The 14,468-nt window shown below is 42.3% G+C and overlaps 1 protein-coding gene across 1 annotated transcript in view; it reads right to left on the bottom strand.

Moving 5' to 3' along the window:
* Positions 1-2,367: 2,367 nt before the first annotated feature.
* The window catches only part of LOC138766337 (uncharacterized), a 35,216-nt gene continuing 23,115 nt past the window's right edge, over positions 2,368-14,468 (bottom strand). Inside the window, exons 17-21 of the mRNA XM_069943875.1 lie at positions 12,847-12,968; positions 10,334-10,383; positions 10,152-10,256; positions 6,527-6,620; positions 2,368-2,530 (exon numbers count right to left, since the gene is read on the bottom strand). Of these exons, the coding sequence (XP_069799976.1) occupies positions 6,529-6,620; positions 10,152-10,256; positions 10,334-10,383; positions 12,847-12,968 (369 nt within the window). The 3' untranslated portion in view covers positions 2,368-2,530; positions 6,527-6,528. The remainder of the gene's footprint in view (positions 2,531-6,526; positions 6,621-10,151; positions 10,257-10,333; positions 10,384-12,846; positions 12,969-14,468) is intronic.

Genomic DNA, 14,468 nt, shown 5'->3' with positions numbered 1-14,468 from the left:
GAAGTTCTCACTTCAGGTTAAGTGGTGAAAAAGGTACTCTAAGGTTTCACCACTAGATGACAGTGTTTTATATATTTGTCTGTTCTTATATGCACAGCTCCAGGAAGTTATGGGTTAATATTGTTGTTATACCATGTGTTTATTGCAATTTACATTAATTTATTGTTGTTTTTTTTTTCGTTTTTATATCATGGAAAACATTGCACTTCCTGTTTTCCTGTTTTCTGCCTTCAGGAGACTGGACCTGGATACAGTAAGTATAGCTGTTATATAGCTGCCTTCAGGAGACTGGACCTAGATACAGTAAGTATAGCTGTTATATAGCAGCCTTCAGGAGACTGGACCTGGATACAGTAAGTATAGCTGTTATATAGCTGACTTCAGGAGACTGGACCTGGATACAGTAAGTATAGATGTTATATAGCTGCCTTCAGGAGACTGGACCTGGATACAGTAAGTATAGCTGTTATATAGCTGCCTTCAGGAGACTGGACCTGGATACAATAAGTACAGCTGTTATATAGCTGCCTTCAGGAGACTGGAACTGGATACAGTAAGTATAGCTGTTATATAGCTGTCTTCAGGAGACTGGACCTGGATACAATAAGTATAGCTGTTATATAGCTGCCTTCAGGAGACTGGAACTGGATACAGTAAGTATAGCTGTTATATAGCTGCCTTCAGGAGACTGGACCTGAATTTCTGGTAAGTTCAGCTTTGTTTTACAGCATGGTAACAACAACAAAAAAAATGAATGTATGTTGCAAACTTGCTTTATTTCACAGTTTAGATTTTGAAAGTGATAAACACAGGTACACGTTAAGCTCCCAGCAAGGCTGCACAGATGTTGTAAATAGGTCTCATACAATATCTGGTGTTTGTTCCATGGTAGCTTTATATGCCAGTAAAGTATTGTTTAATCTGGCGCATGGTGCTGGGGGAGAGCCATGACTAGTCATCTGGGCGGTGTCACAGGCTCTGCCTGTCAGTGCACTCTGTGGGGGACATTGACAGGCAAAGTGGCCTCTAATGGGCCTCTTTGCTTGTCAATCACCCCCATAAAGCGCACTGACAGGCAGAGAACTGTGACTAGTCTCGGGTCTCTTCCTGCACCGCGCATTGGATAAAACAACGTTTTACAGGGATATAAATCTACCAAGGAACAAGCACCAGATCTGGTAGGAGAATTGGAATCGAATAGGCACTGAAATTTAACTATTCGAACGAATATTCGGTCCCATTATAGTCTATGGGAAAAAAATTCTCGGCACTTGGAAATCAAAATTCGTCCACTTGGTAGTCCCCCATGAAAGCTCCCTAAACGATGCGAACACATCCGGAATGACACTGGGACATTAGGGGGAGCATGCCTCGGTGCACCCAATACCCCAAAATTGCCACTCTCACACATTTCATTCGTATTTCTTGCGCAGCGTTACATACATGATTCCAATGTGCGTCTGTAGAGCGTCATGTTATTCACGCGTATCACGCATCATGCTGTATGAACGTTACTGGAACAGTATGTATGACGTGCCTTTCTCTGGGCTACTGGAACAATATGTATCACGTGCCTTTTACTGGGCTACTGGAACAGTATATATCAGGTGTCCTTAGTGGGCTACTGGAACAGTATATATCAGGTGCCCTTAGTGGGCTAAACCAGGGACACTATAAGTCACTTGTACACACAGGAACTGGAATGAATACACCTGCTGATGCTGCTGCTGTTATATCATCTATTTCTTAGCACTGAGAAGCTTTGGATCAAGAGATGACTTTTTCACTGGATCTTAGCCCTGAAAAGGACTTTTGGGTTCTGTAGTAAGCCTGCCTGACCAAAACGCTACTAAAACCTATCTCTCCCTGCTGCAAGATCTTTCCCTGGCTAGGTTGAAAGCGCATCTGCGGTCAAGAGGCGGAAGTCAAGTATTAAATATTCGAGGTCATGTGTTTCAGCCATCCAATGAGGGTAGACACAGTTTTTGCGCTGCGTGCGTACTCCTAGGGTCCCTCGCGGCCTCCCTGCATGGTGATTGGATTAAAAAAAGCTCCAAGTGCGATGGGAGGGGTTTTGAATGTTCCCCGTGTATTCGTCACACTACTCGATTGAATTTGAATCTTTCGAATACCGCAATATTCCATTGAGTATCATCTCAATCGAATCGTATTCGCTCATCTCTAATAAAGAGAATCTGTCAGCACTCCTGGACTGTCTGCTTTTGCGCAGACAGGTGCCCGTCAGCCTTTTTGGCAAACAGCTCAGCTCTGGTCACAACTCCTAAAATGGAAAGAATAAGAAATAGCTGTACACCATAGACGGGGCTCAATAATAGCAGTGAGAACACTAAAACCACCACTCACTAATAAGTTAATTGAATATTTATTTCCATTTTTTTCTTTCATTCTTCTGTATACACATAGTAGTCCAGTCTGAATACATAGAAATTGTCTTTATTTTGGTACAGTCACAAAGTTCCTTGGAAAGACCAAACAGCCTCTTGCAGTCTGAAGCTTGGAAATGTTCTATCTAGAACCAAAGCAAAGAAGACAACAGTAAATTTGTGATAGTAACTTTAAAATCCCTTGTGGTCTAGGGTAGAAAAATGGTTAATCGTGGATTCCCTGGTGGTCTTGGGCAGTGAAAGGTTTAATGATAATTCTAGTTGCTCCAAAAGGGTCCTCAAGAAACTCTGGAACTGCCCAGTTTGCTATCCACTAAAACCTTCTAAAATATTCTATCGTCCCAACATGTCTTTGTTCCCAAAAAATAAATAAAATAATAATAAATAATAATAATAATAATAATAATAATAATAATAATAATAATGTTTTACTCCTTGCAAAAATGGAAGCTTATGGAGGAGATGCAAACAAATCATATGTCATTTTGGAATTATATATCTCTACTTCCCCCTAAAGCTTCCCACCAGATGTGCTAAATACACAGTTCTTAAAAAGTTTATTCTGGTTTGAAAGTGTTTAAGTAATTCTCTAATAATTGTTGTGTTTTGCTATTTACATAAGACATAGTAGAATTTTGTAGCTTTGGTTGTAACCAGAGAAAATGGTAATGTCAGATGTGTCCAGCCTCACCTTTTAATTAGATAAGTGATGGATTATGATTCCTCATCACAGTCTTCCACCATGTTGTTGTAATATAAATAAAATGTTCTTCAATGTTAACCAATGAAGAAGAAATGGTATATGGACAGTGGAAGGATGGATGATACACACACAGACAAGATGGAGGAATAGGGAAGAACATAGAGAGGGTATAAATGAATAGGGGTTATGATTCTGGGTATGGTAGTACCCAGAATTATAACTTGAATCCTTTATTAAGATTCAGTCCCAGAGTGAGAACAAGTAGGTATAGCTCTGATGTTAAAGAGTTATGAATGAATGTACTACCATACCCAGAATCATTACCTCCATTTATTCCTACCCTCTCTATGTTCTTCCTTATTACTCCATCTTGTCTGTGTGTGTATCATCCATTCTTCCATTGTCTATATACCATTTCTTCTTCATTGGTTAACATTGAAGAACATTTTATTGGACAGGAGCAGGACAATCTGGTTTTCCTAAATAAAGATTCAATTTAATTAGTCCAAGAGGCTGATACTATTTTGTGTTGGTAACTATGCAAATGTTCCTTCCTTTCGAGAGAAGGTTCCGTGGTCGGCCTATTGTTCAGAGATGTGTTATCTAAACCATAAAACCTACCAGGGAAAACAAGAGTGATCTGTGAAGTTACCTCCACCAAATGCCCCCACATCCTGCTTATCAGTAAGGAGTATGATGTCCACCAAATATTCCATATCATCCTGCTCCAATCTACATATAAAACAGTGTTTGGAAGGAGCCATAAAATGCAAGAATGTTGAAGGCCCCAACCAATCTCTGGAGTATAATTAAATGCTAATCCAATGTCCTTCAATATTAAACCAATATTCAATCCCTATATATACCCACACACACATAATATATATAAATATATATAAATATTATATTATATTATATATATATTATACACACTACCGTTCGAAAGTTTGGGGTCACCCAAACAATTTTGTGTTTTCCATGAAAAGTCACACTTCTTCACCACCATACGTTGTGAAATAAATAGAAAATAGAGTCAAGACATTGACAAGGTTAGAAATATTGATTTGTATTTGAAATAACATTGTTTTCACATCACACTTTGCTTTCGTCAAAGAATCCTCCTTTTGCAGCAATTCCACCATTGCACACCTTTGGCATTCTAGCTGTTAATCTGTTGAGGTAAGCTGGAGAAATTGCCCCCCACGCTTCTAGAAGCAGCCCCCACAAGTTGTATTGGTTGGATGGGCACTTCTGGCGTACCATACGGTCCAGCTGCTCCCACAACAGCTGAATGGGATTCAGATCTGGTGACTGCGCTGGCCACTCCATTACCAATAGAATACCAGCTGCCTGCTTCTGTTGTAAATAGTTCTTGCACAATTTGAAGGTGTGTTTAGGGTGTTGTAGGATGAAATTGGCTCCAATCAAGCGCTGTCCACTGGGTATGGCATGGCGTTGCAAAATTGAGTGATAGCCTTCCTTATTCAGAATCCCTTTTACCCAAATCTCCCACCTTACCATCACCAAAGCAACCCCAGACCATCACATTACCTCCACCATGCTTAACAGATGGCGTCAGGCATTCTTCCAGCATCTTTTCATTTGTTCTGCGTCTCACAAACGTTCTTCTTTGTGATCCAAACACCTCAAACTTGGATTCATCCGTCCACAACACTTTTTTCCAGTCTTCCTCTGTCCAATGTCTGTGTTCTTTTGCCCATCTTAATCTTTTTCATTTTTGGCCAGTCTCAGATATGACTTTTTCTTTGCCACTCTGCCCTGAAGCCCCAAATCCCGCAGCCGCCTCTTCACTGTAGATGTTGACACTGGTGTTTTGCGGGTACTATTTAATGAAGATGCCAGTTGGGGACCTGTGAGGCGTCTGTTTCTCAAACTATAAACTCTAATGTGCTTATCTTCTTGCTTAGTTGTGCAATGCGGCCTCCCACTTCTTTTTCTACTCTGGTTAGAGCCTTTTTGTGCTGTCCTCTGAAGGGAGTAGTACACACCATTGTAGGAAATCTTCAATTTCTTAGCAATTTCTCGCATGGAATAGCCTTCATTTCTAAGAACAAGAATAGACTGTCGAGTTTCAGATGAAAGTTCTCTTTTTCTGGCCATTTTGATCGTTTAATTGACCCCACAAATGTGATGCTCCAGAAACACAATCTGCTCAAAGGAAGGTCAGTTTTGTAGCTTCTGTAACAAGCTAGACTGTTTTCAGATGTGTGAACATGATTGCACAAAGGTTTTCTAATCATCAATTAGCCTTCTGAGCCAATGAGCAAACACATTGTACCATTAGAACACTGGAGTGATAGTTGCTGGAAATGGGCCTCTATACACCTATGTAGATATTGCACCAAAAACCAGACATTTGCCGCTAGCAGTCATTTACCACATTAGCAATGTATAGAGTGTATTTGTTTAAAGTTAGGACTAGTTTAAAGTTATTTTCATTGAAAAGTACAGTGCTTTTCCTTCAAAAATAAGGACATTTCAATGTGACCCCAAACTTTTGAACGGTAGTGTATATATTTTATCTATCTATCTACCTATCTATCTACCTATCTATCTCTACACATAATATTGGAAAACACTATCAGAGCAGTCACAAGGCATTATCTCTGTCTCTTCTTTTAGACTTAAAACACTGTTTAAAGTTATATTGAAGGCATGTCCTTAAAGCGACTCTGTACCCACAATCTGCTTCTCCCCCCAAAACTGCTTGTACCTTTGGATAGCTGCTTTTAATCCAAGATCTGTCCTGGGGTCCGTTCGGCAGGTGATGCAGTTATTGTCCTAAAAAACAACTTTTAAACTTGCAGCCCTGTGACAAATTTGTGTGGCCCTGTGCCAAATTTGTCTATGTCCCTGCCATTCTCACCATTAGGAATGCCCAAGGCAGCATTTCTCCTATTCATCGCCTGTCTAAACACCGCACAGGTGCCTTAACGATCCAATACTTGTGCAGTGTTCACACAGGTGAAATCCTGCCTAGGGCATTCCTTATGGTGAAGAGGGTGGGGAGAAATGACGGAGAGGCGGTGCAAGCCTAGGACATAAACACAGGGCTGCAAGTTTAAAAGTTGTTTTTTAGGACAATAACTGCATTACCTGCCGAATGGACCCCAGGACAGATCTTGGATTAGAACCAGCTATCCGAAGGTACAAGTGGTTTTGGGGGGGGGGGGGAATTGTGGGTACAGAGTCACTTTAAGTTACTATGATAGGCTGGAAATCTCATGAGATGCATCTCTTAGCATACTGACATATTGAAGATAAGGTGAAGGTGGACACATCTGTAGTTCTTTCCCTGTATACAGTAGAGTAATAGTTTGTGGTCAGTGTTCTATTAAAACAAACATGTGCACTAGAGCTGTAATCGTAAATGAAACAAAGTCCCCCCAGCTCCTACCGTTATTCCTTCACAAACATCACTGGGATTGACAAACAGGCTGCAAACTGTTTAAACCTCATGAGCTCAGTGGGTCCGACTTGGCCAGATTTAGCTGTAATAAATTGGACAGGAAAAAAACAAAAAAACAATCAATAGTTACAACAGAGCTGTTTGAGTTCTTAGGTTTTGCAAGACGATTTGCAAGGCATTTATTAACGGCATCCATTATTGCCCAATGTATTGAGAAAATGAAAAAAAATTTGTAGGGTGGCATAGAAACCCCCTGCAGTCCTGCCTCGTGTGAGTGTGTGTAAAGGGGGAGGGGCAGGTTTGTCTACAATGTTTATTCTTTGGTAAAAAAAAAAAAAAAAAAATCGATCAGTCTTGTTCATAGTGCTGACATAGTACACATTCCGCAATGTTTGGACCCTCATGTTTTTGCTCTGTATTGGTCAGAACGTGGTTGTGCTTTGTACTGTACAATGGTGTACACTGGATCAAGTTCATCCAAGTTAAGTCCTGTACATCTAATAATTATTAACAGGGTGCAGTTCTAAAACTTTTCAGTTTGGAATATGTCTCTAGGACATGTCAATTTTTTTTTTTAAGTGACAGCACCCATTCAGTTTCCATCTACTGATCAGTAGAGAAGAGCACAAATCAATCATTCAGACAGTGGCGTAGCTACCATAGAGGCAGGGTAGGCAGCTGCTATGGGGCCCCTGGGGGAGAGGGGCCCAGGCATGCACAGGGAAGATAAGAGCCTCCTGTGTCCTCCTGCTTAACCCCCTATGTACTGCAGTGTAAGTGACACAATGTTTACTTACATGCTGCAACACAAAAAAAGAGTTAACAAGCAGAAAACAAAGATCTCCGTTTCACTGCACTGATAACCTCTGACCTCTGTTCTGAGCTGCCGCAGGGGTTATCAGTGCACCAGCAGTAAAGCAGATATCTCCTTGGCTTCTGAACCTTGGGTCACTTACACACTGCAGTACATAAGGGGTTAAGCAAAAGATAGTCCACTCCTGCACTCCTAGTTAAATACAGTGGACTGACAGAGCAAGCAGCCATTGGCTCCCTGCTGTCCAAGTCACTCTTGTGGCTGCCGGCAGGATTCTGCCTCTGGCCACAAGAAATTTTAATTTTTGGCCACATCACAGGAGCCTATTTATATGTGCAGTGCTTTGTGGTTGTGTGTAGGGGAGGGGGGGCCCTTGCAAATTTTTTGCTATTGGGCCCCCATGAATCCTTGTTACGCCCCTGCATTCAGATGGTTCAGCATTTGAATACCAGTGGATGGAAATGTTGCTTGCAGCCCTAGGGACTCTGGGAAAAAATGGAGACAACCTAAGGCTTATGGCTATATCCATGCTTTCTCAGACCCCCTAGGGCTACAATAAATTCAGCCGGAGCTGAACCTGATGGCTTGGCCATTGATTAAAGCTGCTTGGAAAAGATGAATACAGCCCTAGGAGACCTATGACTGTCATCCTGGTCTTTTCTAGGCGTGAGGCTAAAGCAATCAATAGCTGAGCCATCAGGTTCAGATTTGGCTGAATTTACTGCAAGTTCACTTATCTCTAGTGCTTTGTGCGAGTTTCAAAAATGTTCCGCAGCACTAGAAAGTGGATAGCAGGGTGCTAGCTCTCACCGCCCGATTCAGGGCGTAAGCAATATAGTATCCAAAAATAAAGCGTCACGTCCAAATAGTGAAAAAAAATGTGGTTTATTTGCTAAAAGAAGATACAGCAACGTTTCAGTCCATACCATATGGACCTTTTTCAAGCCATAGTGCTTTGTGTGGCCATGTTCCGACCCCTTATAATTCCTTAATTCTTCCATTTATGGAGCTTTTTATTATGCGGGGTGAGTCATTGTTTATATTCGCCCCAATTGCTTTGAGAAATTGGACTTTCGAATCACTTTTTCTATCCATTTTTTTTTTCAGAATGTGCTTTTGATATTGAGCATTTTTTCCCCCCTCAGACTCTGTTCATTGTGCAGGATGAAAACAATTATTATCTAATAGTTCAGACGTTTACAATTGTGGTGATCAGGACTCAATACTAAATATGTGCTTGGCCACGAAAACTACCCCACCAGCCCCTGACACCATACACACACACACACACACACACACACACACACAGAAACAGCTCGCAATTCACGCTACTGCAGATTTTTTTGTACTGGGTAACACTGCACACTACTTCTTAAAATATTTAAAGTTCACCATCAAAAATATTTAGTGTCCACTCTACTCCTTCCTGTGCTGCCCTCTAGTTTTAACTCTCCTCCCTTCTGTGCTGCCCTCTAGTGTCCAGTCTCCTCCTTTCTGTGCTGCCCTCTAGTGTCCGATCTCCTCCTTTCTGTGCTGCCCTCTAGTGTCCAGTCTCCTCCTTTCTGTGCTGCCCTCTAGTGTCCGATCTCCTCCTTTCTGTGCTGCCCTCTAGTGTCCATTCTCCTCCTTTCTGTGCTGCCCTCTAGTGTCCAGTCTCCTCCTTTCTGTGCTGCCCTCTAGTGTCCACTCTCCTCCTTTCTGTGCTGCCCTCTAGTGTCCACTCTCCTCCTTTCTGTGCTGCCCTCTAGTGTCCATTCTCCTCCTTTCTGTGCTGCCCTCTAGTGTCCACTCTCCTCCTTTCTGTGTCTGACCTCTAGTGCCCACCCTCCCACCTTCTGTCAATGCCTTCTCTCAACCTTATAGTTATGAGGTGCAGTCACACAAAATTGCAACGAAATTGCAAGGACAGTCCAGGCTTCACTGCTGGGGAGGAGGAGGAGAGTGGCTCACAAAGGCACTGGCTCATCTGGCATTTTCCAGAAATGCCAGATGGCCAGTCCTAAATTATATTATGTTTATTTATTTTACTGTGTATTTTTTTTATTATTTTAGTTTTTTACCATGTCTGTACTATTTTACTACTTTTAGTTCCCTCTTGATCTCTTAACAAACACTGCATTACTTCTTTATTGCAGTGTAAAGTGATCTGTACTCTGCCTTTGGAGTGCTAAGGTGAACTGCATATATCATCCTAACTGGCACCGCACAACCATTTCAAGTGGAGCGTGCCACAGGCTAAGACCTAAAAGCTACAGCTAGTGGGTTTTAATGGTCATACATAGTCAACTACCTTGTATGGAGCCCATTCCATATAACCTTCTGGCACTAGTATCACCATATTAGTGCCATCCATTTTGTCTCATATTGGCCTTATCTACCTAGACACAAGCTCAGAGGATTTAAGAACTGTTCTCTCTATGCTGACTGTGACATTCCAGGTTTCAGTATCAGAAACTACAGGTGTATTCTCACGTATTACTCATTATAACGGCAACCGAACCTGTGACTCACCGGAGTGCAAGAAATATCATCAATTTCAGGAAGAAACAAGTAACGTTCATAGTCTAAAAGAAACTGATATTTCTGGTAACCACCACCATCTATAAAGTTTCCCAGCAATGTTGCAGTTAATTCCTTATGTCTCTGTCCTTAATACTGATTTGTCATTTGCTCATACATAACATTAATAGAATTAGATCATTTGCATTAAAGTGATGACAGTTTGAGTTGACCGGACATCATTATCCTTTAATACTCCGTATATTTTATTATATTGATGCAGCCAACATAGGCACTTACAGAAGAGGATCAAGAAGGCCTTATGATCTACAGGGTTTCCGACCCAGGTCAGCAGGGAGTCTCCAAGAGGTTCATGAAATCTCATCTCCATGGCATGTTCGTGACCTGGGAAATAGCCAACAACCCATGAGAAGTAACCCAGTCTATGGTATAAGCTTAGTGTCATGTGATGAAGTTCTTACCTTTAGCATATTTAAGTCGATTATTTCCTATCTTCCTGGCTGTGCTCTTCCTGCAATGATATATCAATGCATGTCATTTGCTCCACTTCAGCTTCTCCATAAATTGCATTTAATCTTAAAGTGTAATATCTTCCTATGGAGGCTTAGTATTTATTGGAATTACAAACCTTTATAATGTATTGTAGATATATATGTTGGACCCTTTGGTGGACTGTGTCTGGACTGCTCTAGCTACAGTACAAAGGTCTCAGAAAGGTGTTCTGTATTGGCTTTTAATTGAGATAACATCATAATAAAATCAAAATGGCGCCATCATCTTTTCTCATGAGACTGGCACTGCCATGGCGTTTACTGTCACCAACTGGAACCACTTGGTTCCCAAGACAGATGTTAGATCTAAGTGGGGTTTGGGCTTCACTTGGTGGCAATACCAAAATTAAATGGGGTTTCCCATCTCAACTAATATAATTAAACTGGTAGCTGACAAGCCGCTTAGTCAATCACTGGCCGCGCCAGTCCCGGCCAGTGATTGGCTGAGCGGCCTGTCAGCGCAGACAGGCCGCTCTGAAGCTGCAGTGCGTGGGATCTGGGGAGAAGTGGACCGCAAGGGGAGCCCTGGACTGTGGATAGGTAATGTATACACACTTTGCAAATTGTCAGCCGCCGACCGCGCATCGCTATTACACGTAGCGATGCATGGTCGGCGCCCGACTATTATAGGTCCAAACCTAAATCAACGATCAGCCGATGATTGTTGTCATCGACTGATCATTGCATTTATTACACGGAACGATAATTGTTCCATGTAATATGGCCCTAACAGTTCTAGTAACACAGATTATTCAATGTAATGTCATGTACTATTAAACAATTATAATGGAGTGGAAATTCTTGGAAAGAGAGTAGTAATTAGGGAGTCAAGACTGTGTTGTATATTGAATCCAACCATATTTTCCAGTTGTGGAGAAATTTGGGAAGGGATTTTAGTGATGAGGCAATTTTAGATTCATACCAACAGTTATTATTGATACTGCTCAACATGTCCATAAGAGGCATTGGCATTGGCGATTTCCAATATAATGCTAACTTAGATCTTACAGAAATTAAGGTCGGCGTTATTACCACCATGTGGTCAGGTGGGGGGCTGTCTGACAATAGAGAGTAGAGGTAGCTGGGGTGAGATAATTACTGGGTATCCACAGATACAAGATAGCCAACTTTTCTCCACAGCCAATATACTGACGGACAATCTCATAAAACGTGCCGTAGAGATCTCCCTTCATTGCGTTCCCAGCACCTATCTGATGAGTTAAAAAGTAAAGCTAATAGTACTGGGGTGTAATATTAACGATAGAAGTTTTTTCTGGAATTTTCTAAGTGGTTAAAACTAGACATAAGCGAGTAGTGAAATAGTAGAATTTTCAAATATCTAATCGAGTAGACCCTAATACTCGACTATTCGATCGAATATTGAATCCCATTAAAGTCTATGGGAGAAAAATGCTCGACTCTTGGAAATTAAAATTCGACCACTTGGAGGTCACCAAATCCTCAATGACACCTCAGGAAATGATGCCAACTCCTCTGGAATGCCACTGGACAGCAGGGGAAGCATGCCTGGGTGCATCTAACACGCCAAGTTGCAGTATTACGCAGTATTTGCCTTGGCACATAAGGAGTATACAGCCGTATACCCTCTCTGATGTATAATAAGAATGCCCTAAGGCAGGCAACAGGCATTCGACTTTATTATGTGGCGCACAGCACGCAGAACAGTAGTAATACACTTATATTTTTGGCCTCGGCACACATGGAGTATACAGCCGTATACCCTTTACAGACAGATACACTGCTCCTATTCCTCACACTGCACGCCAGCTGCCTGTCTGTCTGAACACACCTATGTGACCTATGTGCTGCTAGCCGGTTTGATATCAGTATATCTTTAGATAAATGTGTTCCTTCTATAGCTTTAGCCCTAACAAGGGCTTTTGGGGGCCTCTCCTGCCTAATATGACCTAATACCTGACTGTCCCGGCTACACACTGTCTTCCTCTATAGCTTCAAGTCTCATCAGAAAACAAATCTCAAATGCACTATTCGGTGACTGTAAAGGTCACATGGTTTAGCCAGCCAATGAATGCAGATGCTTTTTTGTCACTTCTTGTGTGCTTCTAGTGCCTGTCCCACCCCCTGCATAGTTATTGGTTAGAAAAAAAAATGCCAGGGAAGGTGGGAGGGGAATCACATTTTTACTCGGGTCGAGTATTTCGAATAGTGTACTATTCGATCGAATACCTACTCGACCAAGCAGTACTCGCTCCTCTGAAAACAGTTGAGACAGCAGAGAATGCTGAGATTCACTGGTAGTTGGAGATAGGTATGTTAAAAGGTATCTGAAGTGGAATATTTATTGGTTAGATTATCGTTTGATGCTTATCCCTTTTAGTTAGGACTAAATGTAGGTTCACTTCTAAAGCAGGTACAACTACAGTCAGCCAGTTGTCTCTTACCAGTTGCCGTCCGTGATTGTCACCTCACCATCATTCACAGTAAATTGTATTTCATTTGGAAAGTTTACATCACCTTCTGGAATATTGGAGGCAGCAGCGGCGAGCGTCCATGTGCCGGCAATCTGAGGAGAAGAAAAATCCACCAAAAACATAAAAGATAGCTCCCGACTTGAGTTATTAATATATTTTTTAACATAACATGTAGGAGTGGTTGAGAGTTGAGATGAGCAAAGAAGCCGGAAATTTGTTTAGCGAGCTTCACAAATTTTCTGTCAAACTCCTTAAGATTCGTGAATTGAATCTTTAAAAAAAAATCATTAAAAGAGCTAAAACTATAGTAGCTACAATACTGGGACTATTGTAGAAGGGCAAATGCATGTTATTGCAAAAGTGTCAAAAAAATTACAATAAAAAAAAAAGATAATCAGCCAGTCACTCATTCAATTTCCGCCATTCCTCTTCTTTCTGTCCCTATATCCCTCTGTTAGGGTGGTATTACACGGGCCGAGCAGTGCCCGATAATACCTGTAAACGAGCAGCGATCTGCTAGATCGTTGCTCGTTTACTGGGCCTATTACACGGCCTGATAATCGTTTGACAAGAGCTGCAAGGACATCGTTACCGATGTCCTTGCAGCCCTTGCTAAACTGGCATACATTACCCATCCACGTTCCAGGGCTGCTCCTGCTGTCCGCTCCTCCCGGGGTCCCGTGCGCGCTCTAGCTTCACAGCGGCCTTTCAGCTGGTAGGCCGCTCAGACAATCACAGGCCGGGACCGCTGCGGCCTGTGATTGGCTGAGCGGCCTACCAGCTGACAGGCCGCTGTGAAGCTAGATAGCGCGCGGGACCCCGGGAGAAGCGGACGGCAGGAGCAGCCCTGGAACGTGGATGGGTAATGTATATCGTTAGTCGCCGGCCACGCACCGCTATTACACGTAGCGGTGCGTGGTCGGCGCCCGACAAAAATAGGATCTAACCTATATCAACGAATTGGCCCGATTCGGCCGATTATCGCTCCGTGTAATAAATGCAACGATCAGCCGATGACAGTGATCATCGGCTGATCGTTGCATTTATTACAAGGAGCGATAATCGGCCGAATCGGGCCAATTCGGCCGATTATCGTTCCGTGTAATAGTACCCTTAGTCTCTCCCTGCTCTGCTCTAAGTGCCTGCTGCTATCCTGCTCTCTTCTCCACACACAGCCGACTGGCAGCCACCGTTACCAAACCGCCTTATATAGAGTGGGAGGTGCTGACATCACAGAGGGGCCTGCAGCTGATTGGACGGGCACTAAAGATTATGGTTAATCCCTTTCTCCCACCCAGTGACGTTCCAGACAGCATGTGCGGCCACCATTTAGCTTTTTTTGCTAATTTCCTTAACGAATCGACGGGAATTCTCTTGGCACAATGAAGGGAATTGACCGCGTGATTTTCAGCCAATCTTGATTCTCCAGATTTATTTTGCTCATCTCTAGTTATGAGCAATGTCCTACCTGTCAGCTGTATGGATTTGTATTGGAACTCAAGATAGAGAAGTTACCTTACTCCTCCCTCACTGATGGCATCACTCTCTTAAACTTCTTAGATGCACATAAAGGTAGGTGTTAGGGTGGAGGT

Source organism: Dendropsophus ebraccatus, chromosome 10 (assembly GCF_027789765.1).
Source record: "Dendropsophus ebraccatus isolate aDenEbr1 chromosome 10, aDenEbr1.pat, whole genome shotgun sequence".
Lineage (NCBI taxonomy): Eukaryota > Metazoa > Chordata > Amphibia > Anura > Hylidae > Dendropsophus > Dendropsophus ebraccatus.
This window is presented reverse-complemented; position numbering and strand designations above follow the sequence as displayed.